Source organism: Lolium rigidum, chromosome 2, assembly GCF_022539505.1.
Source record: "Lolium rigidum isolate FL_2022 chromosome 2, APGP_CSIRO_Lrig_0.1, whole genome shotgun sequence".
Classification (NCBI taxonomy): Eukaryota; Viridiplantae; Streptophyta; class Magnoliopsida; order Poales; family Poaceae; genus Lolium; species Lolium rigidum.
The window spans coordinates 50,921,424-50,944,755 of record NC_061509.1 but is presented as its reverse complement, the minus strand read 5'-3'; the positions used below and the strand labels follow the sequence as shown (position 1 = coordinate 50,944,755).

Genomic DNA, 23,332 nt, shown 5'->3' with positions numbered 1-23,332 from the left:
TCCCGGAGAAGCGATCGTCATCGCTCTCCTCCTCCGATTCCCCGTCGGCGAGGAAGCGGAGGTCGCTCTCCCCACTGGTCAAGGATTTATCGTCCTCGGACCGAGATGGAGGAGGCGTGGTCTTCCGAGTCCCATTCTTCGGTGCGCGAATGTCCGGCAGCGTCTCACGGGAGGAGGAGGACCCGAGGGGGAGTTCCGAGGAGGTGGAGGAAGAGGAAGACATGGTGCGCGAAGGGTTTTTGGGAGTACTAATGTGGGGAGGACGAAGAGGAGAACTGTTCGATGCAGTTAAATAAAGGGGATGGGGATTTAATTTTCGAACAGTTTTTCGAGGGCGTGGTGCCAAAACTGTCAAATCGTGCAGAGAAGTTGGGAAGGCAAGTCGTCATGATGAAACATACTGCGACGGTTCTGCTCTGCCACGACATGACCCTTCGAGGGAAAAACAGAGTGGTTTTGAAATTCTCATTACCAAAACCAGGGGGCATGTGTTATCACCGGATTTTGGCTAAATCGGGAGGTGGGCCGCGATCGGGATGGGCTTGGAAGATTACACGTGGAAGATCTGCGAAGCGGCCTTGCACGGGGAATTTGGGCTAGATTGCCCGTGTATCTTTAATTATGGTAGATTGTATCTAGATTAAAAGTTAGAGTTTATCTCGTGCACGGTTTAGTGCACGCCCACATTAGAAAGTCCGCTGGACTATAAATATGTATCTAGGGTTTATGGAATAAACAACAACCAACGTTTGAACCACAAACAAATCTCGGCGCATCGCCAACTCCTTCGTCTCGAGGGTTTCTACCGGTAAGCATCATGCTGCCTAGATCGCATCTTGCGATCTAGGCAAGCCTAAGCCTGCCCACGTTGTTCATGCGTTGCTCGTACCGAAGCCTTTTTGATGGCGAGCAACGTAGTTATCTTAGACATGTTAGGGTTAGCATTGTTCTTCATATTACATGCTTTCGTAGTGCAACCCTTGCATGTCTAGCCGCCCTTACACCTATCTTAGGTGTAGGGGCGGCACCCCGCTTGATCATAGTTTAGTAGATCTGATCCGTTACGATTGCTCCTTGTTCATCAAGGATTAGTTTAACATCCGCAATAGTTAGGCCTTACAAGGGGTCGGAGGATCCAGCGGCGTGTAGGGTGGCGTTTGCTAGTCCTAGAACGGATGTTCCGGGGATCAACCTCGTGTTGGTTTTTAGGCCCTGTCTAGGATCGGCTTATGGTCACCGTGCGCGAGCGCGAGGCCCAATCCCGAGTAGGATGATCCGATTATGCGGTGAAAACCCTAAATCGTCGTAGATCTCATTAGCTTTACCTTGATCAAGCAGGACCACCATATATTCGGACACCCCGTCCGAATCATGGGTGGATCGGCTCTTTGAGCCGATTCACGAGGATAACTCGAGAGCCGATCGAGGCTCGTATTTAATGTTTACGTGTGTGCCCCGCGAGAAACTAAGTGAGGCATCATCCACACCTTCCACGACCAGGTATAGGTCGGGTGGCACGCCCTTGTGATAAACATCGGCGCGTGCGACCAGGAGGCTTTGCGGGCCGTCGCTCTGAGGGACTGGGGCCAGCCGCAGCCCTAGTTGTTCCCGGCTCTACGGTGTTGCCCGTCTCTGCCCGCCAGGGGGTTTCTGACGTCAACAAAAGGAAAATTACTATGTCTTGGTGGAAGATTGGTACTCATTAACTCAGTACTTACAAACATGGTAGTATATATGATTTCATTTTTCCAGTTGCCTAAGGGAGTCCTACATAGATTGGATTACTTCTGATAAAAATTCTTTTGGTAAGGAGATAGTAAAAAGAAAAAAAAATACCGATTGACAAAATGGAGTGTCATTTGCCGTCCAAAAGATCAAGATGGACTTGGTGTTCATGATCAGGAGGTTAAGAATAGAGCTTTGGTAGGTAAATGGCTAGCTCGGTTATTAACTAAGGATGGAGTATGGCAGAATTTACTACGGAGGAAGTATGTTGGCTCAAAGACAATTCTCAGGTTATATGAAAACCAGGAGATTCACATTTTTGGGCAGGCATTATGGCAACTAAGAAATACTTCTTCCCACATGGCTCCTTCTCCATTAGAGATGGGTCTGAGATAAGGTTCTGGGAGGACATATGGTTGGGAAAAACCACCCTTCGCGAACAATATCCAGCTTTGTTCAATATTGTAAGACATAAACATGATACTATACAGAAGGTGATGGAAACATCACCTCCGTCTGTGACGTTCAGGCGTGACCTTGTTGGTCCTCGTTTGGCCTCTTGGAATGAGCTAATACAAAGATTAGCTTCTGTCCAACTGCGACAAGGATCAAATGAGTTTCGTTGGAATCTTACAAAAAATGAGGTATCCTCTGTTGGATCTATGTACACTGCCTTAATTGAACCTATTCAACTGGTAGTAAATTATAAATCTATTTGGAAGATGAAGATACCACTAAAAACTAAGGTTTTTGCTTGGTACCTTCGTCGGGGTGTTATTCTTACTAAAGATAATCTTGCAAAGCGGAATTGGAGTGTGTTTTCTGTCACGAAGAGGAGAGAATAAAACACTTATTCTTTCAATGCCAGTTCGCTAGATCTATATGGTCAATCATTCAGGTAGGTTCTACCTTATAACCTCCCAAAAGCATTGCAAACATTTTGGTAATTGGCTAAACGGAGTGGATGCTAGGTTTAAAGTTCGTATCAGAGTGGGAGCGATTGCAGTTATATGGTCGCTTTGGCTATGTAGAAATGGCAAGGTTTTTGAAAATAAAAACTATTCTCTTATGAAGGTCATCTACTGATGTACGGCGTTACTCCGTTCATGATCGTCGCTTCAGCGTTTGGAGGACCGTGACCTATTTACGGAGGTGTCTACACGATTGGAGGAAACTGCAAAGGATTTTATTACCCAACATGGGTGGTTGCATAGTCGAAGGATTTTGCCTCCTACAGTCTAGTGATTTGCTCTTCTAAGATAAAGTACTCATCTAATTTCCTTTTTCGGTGTGTTTCGTGAACCTTTGAACGGCTGTGTGCATCCTTGTTATGCATAGGCTGGATGTATTGCTTGAACTTGAGTAATAATAAAACGCCCTTTATCGAAAAAAATCAGCAGTAGGGAAGGGTTTGTGTTGAAAAAAGATAAGTACATGTGAAAGTGCATGAAGTCCCAAAGTGGGGTTATGGTAATTAATGGTAATTTATATGAACTAATGTTTGCATTGAGTTATGATTGTAGGGTTTATCCGGAAAACCAAAACTGATCCGGGGAGCATATGCACCCGGTATGTATAAAACATATTTTGAAAAATTAAAAAAATTAGGAATTTTTTCCATGTAGAAGGACATGTTCTATGTGTGCATGTAAAGTTTCACATAAAACCGACAATTTTTTTACCCTGTGTAAAAAAGACAAATAATGTCTCCACAAATAGACTATTTGAGCACAATTTTTTTTGTCTTTTTTACACAAGGCACAAAACATATTGGTTTTTTTTTGCTGAAAGAACTTTGTGAGCATGTAACCTGACAAGATATACACGTGATATTTTATTTATATTTTTTGATATTTTTAAATATGTTTAAAATGCATTTCAAATAAAGGATGTATATGCACCCGGGTGCAGAAACACCCCGTCCAGGTTTATCCATAGACAATGCTTGAACCATATGTTGGCTTCATGGTTGAAAGAACAAGAAAGTGTAGACCCCATTCCGATATTCGAAAAAATCCAAATATCATCGAAACCGGAGTATGGATGCTTAAGTTCTGATCATTTTGGTTTCGTTTGTTTCTTTCTTCTCTAGGGCCGGATACTCCTGCCCTGGAGGCCAGATAGAATCATGTTTTCTCAGTTTTCGAGTTGTGCTTTGTTCTGAAACCTTTGGGGTATGTGGCCAGGCCGAAGATTCCCACCCTGTTGGATAGAGACTCCGGCCCTCACTTGTTTCTAGGTTGGTTTCGCGTCTATTGTTGGTCTGGAGACTTTAGGGACTCCGGATGGAGACTCTGATCCGAAGACCTCGGTGTAAGTGTTTTTGTAACGGCAGGTTTGTGGTGAGAACTATAAATTGCTCTTTTCCCCAAGAGCTCGTTTCTTCTTCCTAGTCTCTCTCCTTCATTGTTGTTATTGAGAGGTTGACATAACTCTCTATTCCTCCAATAATTCTTCCATCTTGTTGAGGGAAAAGAGAGAGTAGATCTAGATCCACATTTTCAACAATCAATATTCTCTCTAAGTGAGTGGAACATATTGGATCAAGATCTTGGGGTCTTTTTGTGGATTTCCTCCTTGTTATTTCTCTCTTATTCCCCCATAGATTTTGTAGCTTTGGTGGAATTTGGGAGTGAAGGACTTGACCACCTTGTGTGTTCTTGCTATTTTATTTGGTGCATCGGTTTGAGTTCTCTATTGACAGTCGGTAGGGTGAAAGTGATAAACTAGTACTCCCGTGTGTTTGTGCCCGGAGTTTGTTCCTCTCGGGTTCTTGAAACCCTAAACGACTTAGTGGCTTAGCGGCTTGGTGGATTGCTTGGGGTCTCCAATTAAGTAGTGGAGATTTCCCCAATCTTGATACCTTTGTGGCGATTACTTGGGAGCCTCTAATTAAATTGTGGAGATTTCCGTTAGCTTGTGCAGGCTCGATGACTTCCTTCTTGGTGGGAAGGCTCAAGGAGAATACGGTGAGTCATTGCAGCGTTTGGGAGAATTGTGCCTTGGGTATACATCATCGTATACATGTGTCTCTGTTATTTCTATACCCGAGATCTTTACATATGCACTTTACTTTGAGATATCCTTCGTTCTTGAAGTTATATATCTTGCTATCACACGGTTATTTGTCTTATTTATCATAAGAAGTTGGTGCCATATGTGAACCCTAGTATATATAGATTTCTGCTTGACAAATTAAACAGTAGTTTTATAAGGCATTTGTTGAAGCCATTATCATAAAAGTTGTAAACCACTTATTTACCCTAGTGATAGACGCACAAAAAATTGCATGGTGGGGAAGACCTCCCTAATTTGTATTTTTGCACTGCCCATGTGTGATGAAAATTTGCCCAAATAACCCAATATAAATGTTTTCCAAATATTCAGGGTTGGCCATGGCTCACCTAGCCATCCTACTGTGTACGCCCCTGATTCACCCCCTAGGCGATATGTGTCCTTTCAACATTATTACTTTATAGGTTCGTATAACACAATTGTTTTGAGTTGTTTTTCTTATAACATAATTGTTCCTTGCTTTATAGGTTCATGTACTGGTCATCCAAGACTTTCTGGAAAACCTCGTGTCGCTCAACCTGGGCAACCCACGCCTTCAAACCCTAGCCGCCGCAGAGCCCCCTTCTCCTCCCCCGACCGCCGCTGTCATCGACTTTATCTGTGGTGGCGACGAGTCCTGATTCAAAAGGGGCAGGGACATCCAACCATTGTTCAATGGCACATGGAGGTTGGTCTTGGGCAATGGTCTCAGATCAGCACTGGTAGTGCAACGTCAGGCGGCATGCCATTGACCTTGGCCAGATATACAAAGCCGCCCCATGCGCCATTAGTATCGCATAGACTAGTAATGGTCTTGCGTTTTCCCCACTGATGGTGTGTATTTGGCACGCAGCAGATGATGCCACTGGTACTTAGCCCTTGTGGCTTCACTAGTACATATCTGTGACACACGGCTGAAACGGCCTATTGCACACGATAACATGGAAAAAAATAGCGCGCTATTCCAGCGCTAATAGCACGCTATAGCATATCTGAAGAGCTGACGCTACGCTATTTCGGCGCTATAGCGCGCTATTCGCGTTAATAGCACGTTATAGCATGCTAATAGCGTATTTTTAGACCCACGCTATTTTGTTATAGCGCGCTATTTTTTTCCTTGCGATAAACCTAACCGTCACTACGCAAGGGTGGGCGATCCGCCTCAACAAAGAACACGGTTTACTAAATCTTGTGCGACGGTTTATTCTATCACAAACAGTTGAGTGCACGGAACCGTGTGCGATAGCTGGTCTGTCACACACGGTTCTCCCTATTCGACCGTCAGCAGACTGGAAGATCGCAAAAGTTGTTATTAATTTAGGCGTATGCATTCCACAGAGATGGGACACGTTTGTTTGGTTGGTTTTTGTCAGCATCGCTGACATTCCATATATGCAACAAGCAATGCCGAGCTGTCCCTGGTAGACCATAAATCAACATTGCATTCACAACAAAGTAGCAATACTCATTTATATTTGATTATACATTTCATATACCACATGTACACATGTAGTTCGACATAGAGTAAGTGATAGCTATAGAAACAAGAGTTCTACAGAAATAGTTCTTGGTTAAGTTGTTGTCTTCATGCAACAGAAGGTTATGTTGCAAATGATCAACCTTCGTTGAGAACTTTTAGTGGTCTTCCCGTCACCTTTGTGATATTCTAGCAACACTGCATAAGACTCTCTTAACTAAAAAAATGTCTTATGAAGTGCACCAAAACATCGCAATAGCGACGGTTGCAAATGCCGGCCTCTCATCCGTAACAAACTGCACAAAAAATCTTTTTAGTTAGAATATGAGCATACTAAACACATGATAGCTAGACTTAAACTAGTTAAGAAGAAATGATTTGGGGTCTTACTGACTGGAAGTGAAACAGGAGACACCATTGGCCCTAATCAGCCAATCAACTTCTTATGCAGTGTTACCAAAATACAATCCCTATTATAGGATGATAGTTATAATTAACTATATGAAACAGATTGAAAATAGTAATGCGTAGATCTAACACTTGAAAATAATTGTGCTTACACAATGGATCCGGTGAAGCTATTCTATACACATGAAAATATAGATCGAACAATACACAATGACACAAGTGGTGAAAAATGCTACTATTTAACAAAGTATTTTAATCTAGTTAGAACATGGTGCATCCCCTAGCTAAGTGTATATCCGACACTGCATACAACATAGTAATATATAGAACATGGTACCTTACACATCAGATGACACAACATCAGACTTAACAATATTCTAATGAAATCGGCCTGGCTAACTGTGTTAGTGATTTAAACAACCGAAACTCATCGATCCTAACATGATATTCTAATGGATCCGGCCTTGCTAACTATGTTTGCATCAGATCCGCGGTCAACTTAAACAAAAAAGCATGAGAAAGAACCTATACCTTCGGGAGACGGTGGAGCTCGCGAGGACGAGACAGCTTGACCGGCGGTATCCGAGTTCGACGACGAGGTTTGGCCAATGAGATCGATGAAGAAGCCCCTGGCTACGTCATTTCCATTTAGGCGAGGCAGGACTATGGAAGCTAGGTTGCAACTTTCGACATGCCGACCAGGTGCACAAGGGGAGCAAGGTGACTTGCATTCTCCTAAATCTGGATTGGAGGCTCTCGTGGAGCGAGTCCGGACGGGACCCTGGTGGTCCTTATATATTCCAAAAAGATGGTAGGGTTGCGTTTGATGGCCCAAATGGCCTCTAATCGCACACGGTTAGCACAAGGGAAGCCGTGTGCGCTATGTACCTTCGCACACAGCTATGTTGCGCAAAATCGTATGCATTCTTTGCACACGATTGCTTTACACCTGCAACCTCCACATGCTTCACACACAATTTATTTAAACTAAGCCGTTTCTCTATGTTTGCACCAACATAAGTTTAGATCGCACACCATTCATATTTGAAGAAGAGTTTATAATATATTTGGGCTTAGACCGGAGGAGAACCAATTAATGAAACATGGTTTTCCTTACTTTTACAAAAGACCATCAATAGTATTTAGGCATCGGTTGGAAGATCACCAATCAAATATGGTTTCCCTTCCTGTTACAAAAATGCTGGCGTTAACTCACATTACATACATATATAGGGCCTAATAAAGCTGGGAATAATTATGTCATGTACTAAACGCCCCCCTCATCACGAGAGGAGACATAGACGAAGTCAGTGTCTAATACATCTCCATCTTGGATGGCTACGCCCTCTCCGGAGCCTGATGCCTCGGCATCGTCGGCGCAGTGGCCGCAAGCGCCTCATGCTTATGCTTCAAAGGCGGTCTGCGCCATGAAAGCGCGGTCATCCACATCTTAGCAAGCTCGTCGCAGGGAAATTGCGAAACACGCGTTGCACGGCTAGCCTTCTTACCTTTCTTCTTGGCGCGCAGCCATGCACACACCCGGTCCTCTCGGAGAGTCTCAAAGGAGTCCTACACCACGCGATACACAACTTCATCCTCACGCCGCGCCAACTCGATGGACTGCTCCAACACCATCTGGTCCTCCAAGTACTCCTCCATCCCGGCCAGATCATCCTCCTCTGCAGCGTGCTCCTCCCCGGAGTCAGACCCCGTGAGGTCGATGGTACTTCCCGCAACACCGTTGTGCTGTGAGGAATGCTCCTCCTTCGCATCTAACGGTGCAAGGTCGATGCAACCTAGAGTGGATTGGCAGGGTGGCATGGTGCAGAGGTGGGTAGGCTGCCGAAGGGAAGAGTGAGCGACACATTTTATAAGCGAGGATTTAAACGTTGCAAAGATTTTGATTTCGCATTTTGAACAAAATCAGTGAACTTGAGGGAACATTTCATGACCAAAATATTCGCAAACGATTTTGCAGACAAAAACCGTTTGTACAGTGTAGCTGGCACCGTTTGTGGTACCTTCCTCCGCATACCATTCTCTTTGAACAAACCGTGTGTGACATTTCATTGTGCACGTAGGTGGTAGCCGCAGCATTGCCGCCCACCTCAACGCGTTCTTCCATGTCCTCCGAATAAATTCCCCCTTCTTCGTTGGCTTGGTTCTACGCTAGAGGTGCCTGCTCCGCCACGTGAGGCGCCTCCTCTGCCACCTAAGGGCGACCGGAGGGGCCTTCTCCTCCACTGGAGGGGCCTGGCTCTAAACAGCGACGCTGCGCCTGCGGGTACTGCGCAACTCACGAGAGCGAGCGATCTTCTTGGTGTGAACCATGACAAAGTGAACTGCGTGTGTACCGTAATGATGGGGTGTGCAAATCATTGCATCAGCGGCGGGGTTCTGTAGCTCGGCCGAGGAAGCCGACTCGTCAGCGACGCGTGGCACGCTGGAAGAAGGCGTAGAGGCCAGGCGTCGACCGAAAGTTAAACACACAACTTTTACATATTGTACCGTTTGAGTGCCACCGAGGAGAAGAGACGAAACAGATTAAAAATTCGTCGAATTTTTTTACACACGATAACGCTAGTCATAGTCGCGTGCGATGAAGGCCCTACCCTTATTTTTAAGAGGACCGTTGGTGAACTTTTCCCGACATCCTGGAAATGACTTCCATGTGCTTTATGCCTTCATATGGGCCTGCATGTAGATCAAGTACACGATTTTTGTTTTGTGGTGTCAGCGTTTGGCGGCACAACACACGTGCCACGGGGGTCCTTAATAAGCCTGATCTGCACTAGTAGTTTTTTACGAAAAGGATCTTGGCATTAAAAGAAATATCGAATTGTACAAAGCACCTAAATAAAAAGGATAATTACAACGAAATTCTTGAGATGTCCTTCGTCTTCAACCCACTACTAGGAAAACCCTCATCTGTCGCGCACGTTTTTGACTTTCTGTGGGGCATATTCCGTGCGCCACAGAAGACACGCGACATATATTTATTTCCGTGGCGCATATTTACATGCGCCACAGAAGTTTTAAAATTTCTGTGGTGCACCAGGCAGGCATGTGGCACAGAAAACTCATGTGGCGCACCCAGCGATGGTGCGCCACCGAATTAATTTTTTTGAATTTTAAAAAAATGACGCCCAAATCTAGATCTGGGGCCACCGGAATTTCGCCGGATTTTTTTTTGAAATTTTCCGAAGGTTGCCGGAGGTGGGTGGGTGGTGGAGGAGGAGGAGGCCGACCAGAGGTTGTTGGTGGGTGGGTGGAGGAGGAGGCCGACCGGAGTGGGTCGCCGGAGGTGGGGGAGGAGGGGGTCATCGTCGGAGGAGGTGGTGGAGGAGGAGGTGGTGGCGGTGGTCGCCGGAGGAGGAGGAGGTGGTGGTGGCCGTTGCCGTTGTCGTCGGAGGTGGTGGTGGTCGCCGGAGGAGGAGGAGGTCACCGAAGAAGGAGGAGGAGGAGGTGGTCGCCGGAGGAGAAAGTCGGAGGAGGAGAAGGTCGTCGGGTGTGGAGGAGAAGGAGGTCGACAGGTGGTGGAGGAGGCCGGGTGTGGAGGAGGGAGAAGAAGGGAGGAGGAGGAGAAGTGGGGGAGAAGTTGAAGAGGAGGAGAAGTGGAGGAGAATGAGAAGTGGAGGAGGAGGAGAAGTGGAGGAGAGGAGAAGGAGGAGGAGAAGAAATAGATCTACTTCACACATTTTGTGGCGCATATGCCTGCATGCGCCACAGAAAGATAAACTTTTGTGGCGCATATGTTAATATGCGCCATAGAAATGTGGCCTGCTACTGTCAGGTGTGGGCCCACACGGAATTCTGTGGCGCATATGCCAACATGCGCCATAGAATTGCCTTCACCCATGTGCAGTACCGGATCTCACTTGGGCCCCACAAAGTTTCTGTGGCGCATATGGCTACATGCGCCAAAGAAAGCAAGAATTCTATAGCGCACCACTGTTTGATGCGCTACAGGAGTTGGAAAATTCGGTGCCACAGAAATATTTTTGTGGAGCACGCACTTTTAGGTGCGCCACAGAATACATTCATACCTATAAATGTTTTCCTACTAGTGACCTCCAGACGGTATCGACGGCGCGCCACCGCTGCCGCTTCTCCCTGAGCTGGCCTGACGTTGTTGGATGTGGACGGAAAGTCACCGAACGGGTTAAGAAAACCACATCTGTCCCAGAGACGAGGAAGAAGGAATAACCGCCGATGAAGCTCCATGAGGATTTTTTTGAAATAATACAACCCGACCCCCAGAAGATGGGAGGGCGCCTAGCTTTGATTGCTAACCAAGGTTCACACATTATCAACTGTTACAGCACGACGGCCACCCACTCCAGGGAACAGGATCGACCGGCTAACAAACCCTTCGACCACACCAGCACACTCGAGCTCAAAAACGGTGACACATGCACGAACAAGAAAAACAACCAGAAACCTCCAAAACTACACAGTTTTGCAACTCGCTAAACAGCACACCCAGGAAACTAAGTCCCTAACCAACTCCTACTCTCGCCGAGCCAATCTCTCTCACCTTCCTGTCAATGACCTCCATCATCTCCTCCGTAGCCTCTCGACGCTTAGTCTTGATCAGCGGCCTCCACTGCAACATAAGAGATAAAACATGATAAAGCGGGTGCAAAGATTAAACAACACTTTATGTTGAAAAATCCGTTCGTTTCTGGTCAGCCACAGTGCCCAAGCAACAACAGCTAGCCAAAACCATACAACATGGTTATTCTTGCTATTTTTTTGTTTGACAAAAAATTCAACAAACTCATCCCTGTTTCTGGGAACAGAGCTAACCTCAAAACAATCTCTTAATACGCATCAGACCAATCTGGCCACTGGACAACAAAACAGGATATGATCCACTTCTTCAATACTACCACATTCTACACAAAAAATAGAGCCCGGCCATTTCCTCAGAGCCAGTTGACTAGCTGATTGAATTTGTCCCCTGAAACAAAGCCACAAGAAAGAAGGCAATTCGTTTTCCACATTTCACTCATCCTACCATCTAAAACCCCCGGATTCAGAATAAAAAGATACATAGATTTGGTTGAGAATTTGCCATTCTTCTCAAGTTCCCACTTAACTTTGCCCTCACCTTCATTAAGCTGGCTCCATGAGGATTGAAGATCCGAAGACACTAGTACAGGTAATACTAGCTGCGTGTCAATGCCACGTCACCTATATTGGAACCAATAGTGGTGCAATGACGGTACGCGCCACTAGTACGGGCTACATTAGTGGCGTTCCCATCAGATGTACGTACCACTATTGTGTTTCCTCACAACCTTTTTTGGATAATCTAATGGAAAACGTTTTAATTCCTCCGGAGGATCGCGATCCTGGCAACCTCCGGCTCCTCTGCGTGCCGCGTGTCCCGTCGCATCAGTAGACAGCGGTGGGAGGGCCCACCAGCGCACGATCTTATCGCTTCCTCGCCCTCCTCCACTCATTCTTCCCCATCTTTTCTCTCTTCCATCTCCCGTCATCACCATGCCGCGATGGACTCCCTCCACCGCAGCGCGGCACGCCGCTGTTGCTAGGCGCCACCGTGATGCGAGGCGGCGGAGCTCCGATGATTAGGGCTGCGGAGCTCCCACTGTGGAGCGGCGGAGATCGGAGCAGCGGGTTGGGGGAGCTCCGAGCAGCGAGGCGGGCCTTGGGACGTGCAAGCCGAAGCCGCAGTGCAGCACCTCGCCGGAGCTGCAATGGTGAAAGTTCGAGTTGCAATGGTCCACTGCTATAGCTGCAAAGCTGTGCTGGCGGTGCTGCAAGCGGCCGCCGCCTGAGCTGCAAATGGACGCTACGAGAGATGCGCTATTCCGGCGGTGCTGCAAGCGGCACCGGGAAGCTGCAAGCGATTCTGACGGTGCTGCAAACGGGCGCCGCCCGAGCTGCATATGGATGCCATGAGAGCTACAAGCGATTCCGGCGGTGCTGCAAGCGGCGCCGGGAAGCTGCAAATGGCTGCCGCCCAAGCTGCAAATGGACGCCGCCAGAGCTGCAACCTATTCCGGCGGTGCTGCAAACTGACGCCGCGAGAGCTGCTAGCAATTCTGGTGGTGCTGCAAAGGTACTTCGCCGGAGCTGCAAGCGGTTTTGCCGGGAGCTGCAAACGGCCTCCGATGGAGCTACGAAAGGCCATCGCGTCGTCTACGTTGGCGAAGCTGCAGCAGTATCTTCTCCGGCGACGGTGGAGCCTCGCGAAGCTACGTCAGGGACGTGCACAAGCTATGAAGCGAGGAGGACGTACGGAGGGAAGCGATGCTGCCCCCGGCGACGGTGGTGCTGGGAGCAAGGGATGCTGCCCACCAGTGGCGGCGGTGCTGCAAACTAGGCGGCCAGGATTCCGTCGGCGGTGGTGGTACGGCGCACGGCGGAGGCGAGGCAAATGCGTGTTGGTGCTACTCGGGAGAGACGAAGGGAAAAGAAAGCATAAAGAGAGATACGGTGAATGGGGTAGGGCCCACACACATGTGGTATTTCTTTGACTATGGTATAGGACACGTGTCACGCTCTCCATCCAGAGGTTCGGAGGCTCTGATCCTCCGAAGGATTATCAGCGCTGCCCTAATCTAATTTAGCTTGCGGGATTCTCCCTGCACTGACCGCACCGACTACAGTCCTATCATCATCGATTATGTGAACTCTGCCCATGCCAGGAGTTAGTGTATAATTTAGTATCTAATCCTTCTCTACATTGTTTCATGACCATCGGTGCTTCTCATTAGAGCATCTTTAATAGATGATTTATTTTAGATCACTTAAAGAGTGTTGATATAAACTGATATACATCACATTGCCAATTTTTTACATCATGAAAAATGGCGTGTTAACAGATTTGTAAAATAGGTCACCGCCGGCCATGCCACCACATCAACAAATGCACGCACATATGAAACCTGGCAAACTACTCTGATAATCAAACACATTGTGCCGGCAGAGGTGATAATCGACCGACGGTGGACGGTGGTCATGGCGTGGTTGCAGAATCGGAGCCGACGTGGGAGAGAAGCTTCGCCTCCCCTGCAGTAGCTTGGCGGACGGTGGGGGCTCTGAAATTAGGCGATGAAAGGGCGCCGGTAAGCGGTCATGTATGCAGACGCCGACGTGTCGCGGGATAGTGTCCTGCCACCTCTATGGCCAGCAGGATGGACGGCGACCCGGTGGAGCTCGTCAGGCAACCCGCGGGGACCCGCCGAAATCGACCGGCGGTCGTACGCTGCGCCAGGCGATTCAAATCGGCGGCGGGCCCAATTTGGCCGTGATGGTTGATGGAGATTCGTGGCCGAGAGGCAAAATATATAAAAAGTTTTTCTAATTACTAATAAGCTAAAAATACATCATCCAAACTATGGTCTTAACATTAGTACTCGTGGCATCATACACAAGTTGTGGACCTCCAACGCCCGCGAATCAGGTTCTCGTTTTGACCCGTCTTCCTCGCCAAAACAGAAGAAAACAAAATAGAGAAGAAATGCCGCTCCCTTGGGTTGACAAAGTCCCGCTGCTACAGAAAGGGCGGAGCAGGCCAGCTGCTGGTGCGGAGCTCCATGCGTGGCTGTCAGAGTGGAAGCTCCCCCTTACATTCCGGCCTCTTCGTCCTCCCCCGCGGCCCCCGTGTTCCCTCCAAAACCAGCGCGAGAGAGAGACGCGCGCATCTTCAGACCACTCCCCGCCACCAAGTTCTTCGAGAGCTCCAGTACTGGAAACACTGCAGTGCTGCACTGGTCCGAGCCATCCGAGACGGAGGTGGAGGCGTCGCTGCGCTTTTCGTTTGGAGCCGGCGACGAACAGAACAGCGGCAGGGGACCTGCCGCCGAGTGATGCGTGAAGACGACGCCTAGGAGGTTCGATCGACCGGCCTTTAATTTCTCCATTTGTTTCTCATCGAAATCTTGGTCGAATTCTGTTTATCCAGTGAAACGCGGGTACGTACGATTAGCTCGTTCTCGTTCGTCGTCAGACATCAGCACGACGACACGAATCGCTGTTCTACGCGGGCACGCACAAGTTAGGTCATGTCTGAGACTGATCTGGTTCGAGGTAGATGATGAAGATGAAATGGAAAACCGACGAGGACGAAGATAGCGACAGAGCCACCGCAGGGACAGGGGTAGTAGAGAGCAGCACGTAGAGAGAGAGGATCACAGGAGCTAGCACAGATCCAAATCCAGCACAGCACGGGCGGCAGCTCCACGTCACCATCCACCTCACGTGAGCGAAACGAACTTGTTCTGACCGCGTCGCCCTGAGCACACGTGGACGCCTTCTCCTGTGCGATCGGCGCGAGCGCAACGTTCTTCTTCTCTTCTTCGCAATAACGTCGCCGACGATGCAGGGGACCGCTGCCTCACTCCTCCATACTCTTCTTCTTCTACTGTTGCAGAGGTACTGTATATAGAGCACCGCGAACGGAACAATTTACGAATTCTCTCTGGCTCCGCGGATCGCGCCAGGAGGGAACGCAGAGGTGGAAGGGAGGTCGAGAGCGGCCAGCAGGCGGGCGATGGCCACGGCTGCCGCGGCCGCGGCCGCCGCCGCCGTCCCGGACGCCCGGCGGTGGGGCAAGGGCGGCGCCTCGTCGCCGGTCACCACCGCCATCTTCCTCTTCTTCTTCGTCGTCGTCGTCGGCGTACTCGTCTCCGCCCGCTGGATCACCACCACCGTGAGTCAAGCCTTCTTGTTTTGCATGTATTGCTTGCTGGGATCTTCCCCTGAATGTTTGTGTCGGGGTTTTGATGCACAAATTGTTCAACATACATGCAGACTCATCTAGCAATCACAAATCTGGATCAATGGCGCACAAAGCCGGTAGGTAAGCTCACTCCCTTCTTATTGTTAGTTTACTCTTCTCTAGAGACTAGAGTGACATTGGGGCATGCACACTATATTAATTCTTGTACCTAGTACTCTTATCTCTTTTAATATACTTTTGGACATCAGTAGATGCTATACTGTACTACTATATGCTTGCAATTGCAACACCGGTCACTGGATCGATCGCTCTTCCTACCAGAGATGTATTGACTTTTCATAACTTGAATCATTTTATAGAATCGCTTTCCTTTTGGAGAACAGAAATTTGCAAGATTGATTCATCATAGACATTTTGCTACACTCCATCCATTTTGTATATAAGCTCATCACACATTTTAAGGAAGAACTTTAACTAGTAATTAGACCAATAAAATATAATTTATATATCATCAAAAAATACCATTGAATTCATATTTAAAAGATATTTTCAACCAATATGGTTTTGGTATCATGCAACTTTTTTTATCAAATTATTAGTTAAAATTTTGCATCAAAATGCGTGTAATGACTTTATATATATAATTTATATAAAAATGGAGGGAGTATACGTTATGGTCAGATCAAATAAGATAAGGAGGCTTTCTGCATGGATTAAGTTTCTAGCACGATTTACACATAGGATAGAAGACTGGAATTTTCAAATTTGTTGCGAAATATCAGCTTTTCAAACAGGAACACTCACAGCCGTTGATACGTCTATGCGCAGTCAATCCTGACCACCACGCAGACGACCTCCATCCCCGCCTTCCCCACCGGCCCGGCGCCGCCGCGCCCCGCCTACACCATCTCCTGCCCGGCGCCGCCGCTCACCCGCGACCCGGACATCCCCAGCAACATCTCCCAGACGCTCACCCTCGCGCTCGCCTCCAACGCCACCTGCGCCGCCGTCCCGGACCCCCCGCCGATCCCGCCCACCGCCGCCACCAACTCCTCCTGCCCCGCCTACTTCCGCTTCATCCACGAGGACCTGCACCCATGGCGCGCCGCGGGGGGCATCACGCGCGCCATGCTCGACCGCGCCCGCGCCACCGCCAACTTCCGCCTCGTCGTGCTCCGCGGCCGCGCCTACATCGAGCGGATCGCGCCGGCCTTCCAGACGCGCGACCTCTTCACCATCTGGGGCATCCTGCAGCTGCTCCGCCGCTACCCGGGCCGCGTCCCCGACCTCGACCTCATGTTCGACTGCGTCGACTGGCCCGTCGTCCGCGCCGACGAGTACCAGGGGGAGAACGCCACCGACCTGCCCCCGCTTTTCCGCTACTGCGGCGACAACGAGACGCTCGACGTCGTCTTCCCGGACTGGTCCTTCTGGGGATGGTAAGCAACTGCTCCTACCTGCTTTGCTCTTGCATTGTTTTTTCGCATTATGTGTATTCCTATATTGTTTCCTAACAAATATCCATGTTGCTACTCGTGAACAATGCAAATGAATCCCTGAACTGAATCATCAACTGTGATTCTTGTACCGTTGCTATATGTTTGTCATGTTATTACTAGGAATAGTACAAATAAAATCTTCTTCATGTGACACGTGATTTGGAGTAGTACATAAGTGTTGACAGACCCAACGACTTACCAAACTAGATCAATTTCTCATAATATGGTCAAGTCCAGTAAGCATATAGCTGCTGTACATAGTACACAGCTGCATGTATTAGCTGCGGATGCACATCTTTACTTCAGTATCAACTGGATGCGCTGTTCTGAAGCTAAGAGAGAAACTTCAGTGAACCGAATGAGAAGAACAGTACATTTTCCTGAAGTTCAGCATCTTGTCTTGTTCATAGTTAATGTTGAACCGAAATTAACATTGTTCCTTTATGCTTTGATTTTTAGACAAATTGCAAATGCTTAAATTAACTGTGTATGCTGATATAGGGCTGAGATCAATATAAAGCCGTGGGATGCGCTGCAGAAAGATTTGGATGCCGGCAACAGTAAGGTGAGTTGGATGAATAGAGAACCTTATGCGTACTGGAAAGGGAATCCAGATGTCGCAGCTATAAGGCAAGAGCTGGTTAAGTGTAATGTTTCCAGTGAGCAAGAATGGAATGCACGGATTTACAAACAGGTAACTTTTGTGAATATGCTGCACTGCACTCGCGTAACATTCCATTCTATTCTCGCAAGTGTATGTTGTCAGTTTTTACAGTTTTTTAATCTTTCTGATCTAGAACGCAGCTTTTCTTCGAAGAAAATAATTCTGATGGTGCTTATGGCTGATTAGCTTGCTTACTTTTGCTTTTACATTTAGGATTGGATTAAAGAGAGCAAGGCAGGATACAAAAAATCAGATTTGGCCAGTCAATGCACCCATAGGTTTGTTTTCTTTGTTTAAAAGTATGGTAAGACTTGTTTGTTCTGCCGTTGAAATTATTATGTTGGGTGATAGGTACAAGATATACATCGAAGGATCAGCATGGTCAGTCAGTGAGAAGTATATTCTAGCTTGTGATTCGATGACGCTGGTGATTAAACCAAAATACTACGATTTCTTCTCAAGGGTGCTGATGCCCACTAAGCATTATTGGCCAGTTCGAGATGATAGCAAGTGCAGCTCCATAAAGCACGCTGTTGACTGGGGAAATTCTCACAAGAAAAAGGTATGTTGTGCAGCACAGCTAGCAGCTACACATCACCATAACTGGTTCTTGTATTAGCTGAAACACATTGGTCTTTAGTACTAGAAAATATCATACCATAACCTCCTGCGAACGTGATATATGTTTAGAACATGTTTCTCACACCTCTCCTTCCAAAACTGTTCATAGGCACAGCAAATAGGAAAGCAAGCAAGCAAGTTCATTCAACAAGAACTTAGTATGGACTATATCTACGACTATATGTTTCACCTCTTGACTGAATATGCTAAGCTCCTAAGATTCAAGCCAACCAAGCCACCTGAAGCTGTTGAGGTCTGTCCCGAGTCTTTGGCCTGCCAAGCCATAGGCCGGGAGAGGAAGTTCATGGAAGACTCCATGGTGAAGTCTGCGAATGTTGCAGGGCCATGCGATCTGCCTCCTCCTTTCAGCCCCCAGGAATTCAAAGCAATGCAGAAGAAGAAAGAAAAGTCAACGAAGCAGGTGGAAAGGTGGGAACAAATTGCTTTAGAGCCTAAGGATAGCAAACGTTGAGAGCTCTCTGTTTTCCCCTTCCACGAAGTCATGAATATAAAGTTTAGTAAATTATTTAGGATTCATGGTTATACTAATTTGTAGTAGTGATATCAACATCTTCTTGTTTCACAGAATCAAATATTCTAAAGTGTAACATCTAGAAAAATTAAAGATGGATTTAGATCTCTGATCCCCTTTCATTCATATCTTGTCAAAGATTCTTTTTATTAACCTCATATTTCTGTTCATTATTTTAGATATGGCAATATACTCTGTAAGAATATTAGGAATCCTATTCAAATTCTGGAATTAAAATATTTGGTCAGTTTTGCCATCCCTTTTATCAATTCTATCCATAGCAAATGTGTGATGTATCTTTTTTTTTTTTTGCTTGGGGCGTCTATTTTGTCTTAACCGGCTGGGAGAGTATTCTTTAAGTATGTTGCTGATTAAGTAGATTCTTAACATATGCCTTATGATAGGTACAACAATCTCCTTGACACCAGCTTCTTTAAAGAGAATTTGCAATTCCAAAATGAACATATCATTACCAGATATATCTAACTAGTTGTGGTCTCTCCTGCCAAAAGAACCTATTTACTTCCCCAGTCAGGTAGAATTTTTAGTATGATACAACTGCAGATATATTTGCATGTCTTTGGACATTTGGTGCATATATTCTTGTTTTTAAACCAATTTGCACCCTCATTGGTTAATATATATATATATATATATTCTTAATTTCTCAAGGGGCTTAGCATTACCATGGAAAGTCCTACTCATATTTATCCTCCCCCTGCTGACTCATGTTTCTTGTACAACTATACTCCCTTTTCTTAGCATTAGCAACAATATATTTTGCCCACAAAACACACATTCGTGTTCTGGTTTAATGTGGTACCAAAAATCAGCATAGACCCACATTAACCAAACTGATTGCCTCAGCACACGTGAAGTCTCGACAACGAAGCAGCACAAGCTGAATTCAAGAACTCCTAGTGCTGGCTGATCATGTCATCATGTATGTCAGCCAGATCACAATATGATTCTACAGTCATGGCTTCTGCTTTGGTCTAGATGCCCCAGTTCAAAATTTCCAAACAGGACAAACCTTGGCATAAAAAGAGAACATACTGGGAAAATCAAATATCAGTCTCGATTATGCCTAAAAACATACTTTAACATTGTTATACAATGAACTGTGCCAGGACCAAGAGAACTTCTGTATGACTGTATCCATACAATACAGAAAAATCCAACATATACACCAGAGGCCATAGTATCATAGCAGCTATTCTCTTTACAGGAGTGAAAAGATGAAAATAATTAGCCATAATATCTTCTTAACCGAATAGGCTAAACCATTGATCCACTAACAATCGGACAGATATGAAGAGTTTAGGGTGATAGACGACTTATTGACTGGGTATAGACGTATAGTAGCTAGCATGAATTAGAAGACAAGAGGCGTCAGATCTAAGGTAAGGGGCAGATGGCTAACATGACCAAGAGTACATATAATATTCAAGTCTTCACAGAAAACAGAAACAATCTACATGTTTACACAAGCTTGTCTGTTCATGAGATAGCCTACTAGGATGCCCAGGATAGCAACCAAAAGCACAAAAACTAGTGAGAAATAACCGTTCTGCTTGCTGATTTCCCGTCTTAGGAGATCCTGTTAAATTCAATCAAAGATACAATAAATTTGTCAATCATTCAACTAAACTGTACGCTGGCATTGAGATCTCACTGATGCAGAAAACAGTATAACAGAAAAGTAGCAAAAACATAAAGATCCGGAAATAGAAGCAGACTTGTGCACTTGTTACAATCATGAAATGCAATTGTATTTGAAGATGCAAAAGGTGAAAACATGTCTAGGCCATGTAAAGCAACAAATGAATACTTTTGCCACAAAGATGAGTGGAATTATGTTCAGTTAGAGCAAATGAGCAAATTATCAGCGAAGCATCGTCACAAGCCAGCATAGACAAAAGGAATCTTGAGTGTAATGCCTACAGTATGGTCAATTAATAAGAGTAAAAATGTTTGCATAATCAGGTATAAACCACGGACCAGTTCCTCTCGAAGTTCATTGTTATGTTGAACAGCAGAATTCTCCTCCTCCTTCAACTTCGAGATTAAAGCCAAGGGCTACACAGATACAAATAAACAAGATCAACGTGTTATTCTTTGGCACCACTGCTACAGGGCAACATAAGGCAGCAATATCTTCCACATAAGGCGCAATTGCTTTGCTCACGGAACTTGTAGAATTTTTTTTTTTAAATCCTTGGTACACAGTACATATAGAACAATGACACATCAAGGTTCCAACATTGGTGATTAGGTAGGTACCACCTCCCCCCATTCAAGCAATTGTTTGCATCTAAATTCACATTTCAATCATTAAGGAAATAATATGACTATATACCTAAAAGGAAGTCCATAATACATAAATAGATCACATATGCCAACTAAGATACTAAAATTGAACAAATATATCAATACATTTCTATAACAGTTGGTATTGGAATGAGTGGAGACTGGAGACAGAACACCTGCATAGCGCAAACTGATGGCATCACCGAATAAGACATAAATAGGCCAATACAATATTGAATTAACACATAATGAGTTATGACAGTATGCAGTTCAACAATACAATTGCATTACTTTTTTCATCCAGAATGTTAGAAAATATATTTTAAAGCAAAACTGTATATACAATGGTGAACTTTTCAAAAACATAAATCTTAGTGTCCTGAAAAACACCAAAACCTATGAGATGAGACCTGTCTAGCAGTTATCACTGAAATTACCAATAAGAATTAGTTAAGTCTAGAGTGATTGTTATCTAGTTTGATGCAAGATTCACGTGCATGACTCACTAACGATCTGTGGCAAAATTTTATGATACTTGAAGACTGATATTAAAAATAAAGTATAGCACTTCCAAAATCAGTGTTAGACATAGGTTGAAGAGTTTTGTTTGAAAGGGAGCTCACCTCAGAAGTTATTGTTTCTGGTTCTGCAAGTTCTCTTGTTGTCTGCAACAAAAGAACATCTCTCAGTTTGGGAAGGTAAGAAAACAAAGAATAGCAAGAGGATTATAGGATATGATCAATGATAAGGTAACAAGGTATTCAGGATTTTACCTCTTGATAACTTAAACTGCCCAGACTTTCCTGATCAGACCCCTCATTTATGGAAGCCTGTTGCGACGGTGGGGCATAAACAACCTTCAGCCTCGCCTCGTCCACCACATTGCCCGATCCTTTGGTAAACTACACAAACACCTCATTAGGATTGTTGCAGGAAAACTGACAGCATAAAAGCCCAGTGTGAAGATGGATTACCATGTCTCCGGTGATATCCTGTGGTGCGATGTCCTGGCTCACTACGGCACTCTGCACAAGGAATTTGTCCCTGCATAGCATATCTTGTGGCGCCTCCCGCTGCGCTTGCATTGTTACTGAAACCAGCAATTCAGAGCGCATAAGACTTTAGCATATTGTAAAGCCGTTAGTTCAGGATAACACGCACATCACAGTGATTGAGTAATGCAATCAAATTACCGAGAACATCGAATGTTGACCGCGGCGCCACAATGCCGTTGTTTGGCCGGACGCAGTACTTCTTCGGGCTCGTTGTCTTAACCTGCAGACCTAAGGTGACGCTAATTTAGTAGCTATAATACTGTACATTTTTTTAACACAATTGTAATTAGTTTTCTAAACAGAAAGAGAAGTATAGACTTTACTCAGACATTAAAGGAAACAGATGAACGACAATCAGAAGGATTCAGTTACCTTGAAGGCGATGTATTCATCTGTCCTGTTTGTTAGATGCAGTGAGCAGGAGATCTGCTTCTTTAGCTCGACTGCACGATTGAATAGACAGAGGCAACAAAAGGAGGGAAGGTCAGGAAAGCGAGGGAAGAAACATGGTCATAGATTAGGAAGACGCCAAAAAGTCGTTATAAAAAGAACCTCAAAGTGAACAAAAAACTAAGAGAGGAGAAGCATCAGAATCAGAATCAAGCCCCTTCTCGTTCGTGCACAGAAATAGCAGCAGACAAATGAATCAAATTGTCCACAGAATAAAAATATGCAGGGGAGAGAACGCACAGGCGAAGCGGAGCTCGCCGGGGTCGATTCCGAGCAGCTCCCTGGGCTCGGAGCTCATCGTCGATGACGGGATTCGAGGGGATAAAATCCAAAATCAATCAGCACCGGTGGGAGGTCGGAAATCTTTTCGATCTCCCCCGCTCGGCCTCCAGCTCTATTCGTGGAGGAGGAGCAGAGGAGGAAGCGGAGGAAAATGGGGAAGCATGGAGTTTGTGAGAGAGCTAGACAGCGCCTAGCAGCCTACTCCTATGGCCCATGACATTGCCACCTGCTCGCAGTAGGCGAATTCGAGAGGAGAGATGGACGTCGCTTTCTACGGTTTCATTCACGTTTTTCTTGGTAGCTTTTTCTTTAGAAAAGAAAATTTTGCTCTGCCGAGAATTAACGGGTGGGAAGGAAGGAAGGAAGAAACGGAGCGTGTGGGCTTCTTCCAGGAGCCGTCGGTTCCGCTGTTTACATCTTGGGGGCACTTGCAACTCGCGCGCTCAACCTTTCGTGTGGTTCTTTTCAGCTGGATTCGGGCTTACCCGTGCGAATATATAGGACCTGAACAATCACCGATTCAACAAGATATAGCTTTTTGG

General features: G+C 46.0%; 2 protein-coding genes across 2 annotated transcripts; one reads left to right on the top strand and one right to left on the bottom strand.

Annotated features, from left to right (window-relative positions):
• Positions 1-15,188: 15,188 nt before the first annotated feature.
• LOC124689720 (O-glucosyltransferase rumi homolog) lies at positions 15,189-18,870 on the top strand. The gene is made up of 7 exons (XM_047223204.1): positions 15,189-15,347; positions 15,449-15,493; positions 16,206-16,816; positions 17,378-17,570; positions 17,754-17,818; positions 17,892-18,102; positions 18,271-18,870. Exons 1-7 carry the CDS (start codon positions 15,189-15,191, stop codon positions 18,631-18,633), a joined length of 1,647 nt encoding a protein of 548 aa, XP_047079160.1. The 3' UTR covers positions 18,634-18,870.
• Positions 18,871-19,749: 879 nt separating this feature from the next.
• LOC124691740 (vesicle-associated protein 1-2-like) lies at positions 19,750-23,058 on the bottom strand. The gene is made up of 8 exons (XM_047225013.1): positions 22,749-23,058; positions 22,431-22,501; positions 22,197-22,278; positions 21,978-22,093; positions 21,777-21,905; positions 21,627-21,668; positions 20,695-20,772; positions 19,750-20,293 (listed from the first exon to the last, which is right to left on the bottom strand). The coding sequence occupies exons 1-8, from the start codon at positions 22,804-22,806 to the stop codon at positions 20,168-20,170; spliced, it is 702 nt and encodes a 233-aa protein (XP_047080969.1). The 5' UTR covers positions 22,807-23,058; the 3' UTR covers positions 19,750-20,167.
• Between the last annotated feature and the right edge of the window lie 274 nt (positions 23,059-23,332).

Bases quoted from the DNA above. Each gene is read 5' to 3' on its own strand.
- LOC124689720 (XM_047223204.1), top strand. From the start codon at position 15,189: ATGGCCACGGCTGCCGCGGCCGCGGCCGCCGCCGCCGTCCCGGACGCC. The intron at 15,348-15,448 runs GTGAGTCAAGCC...ACATACATGCAG, and splicing joins CCCGCTGGATCACCACCACC to ACTCATCTAGCAATCACAAA. The intron at 18,103-18,270 runs GTATGTTGTGCA...AACTGTTCATAG, and splicing joins GAAATTCTCACAAGAAAAAG to GCACAGCAAATAGGAAAGCA.
- LOC124691740 (XM_047225013.1), bottom strand. From the start codon at position 22,806: ATGAGCTCCGAGCCCAGGGAGCTGCTCGGAATCGACCCCGGCGAGCTC. The intron at 22,279-22,430 runs GTAACTGAATCC...TTAGGTCTGCAG, and splicing joins ATGAATACATCGCCTTCAAG to GTTAAGACAACGAGCCCGAA. The intron at 21,906-21,977 runs GTAATCCATCTT...GTGTTTGTGTAG, and splicing joins AGGATATCACCGGAGACATG to TTTACCAAAGGATCGGGCAA.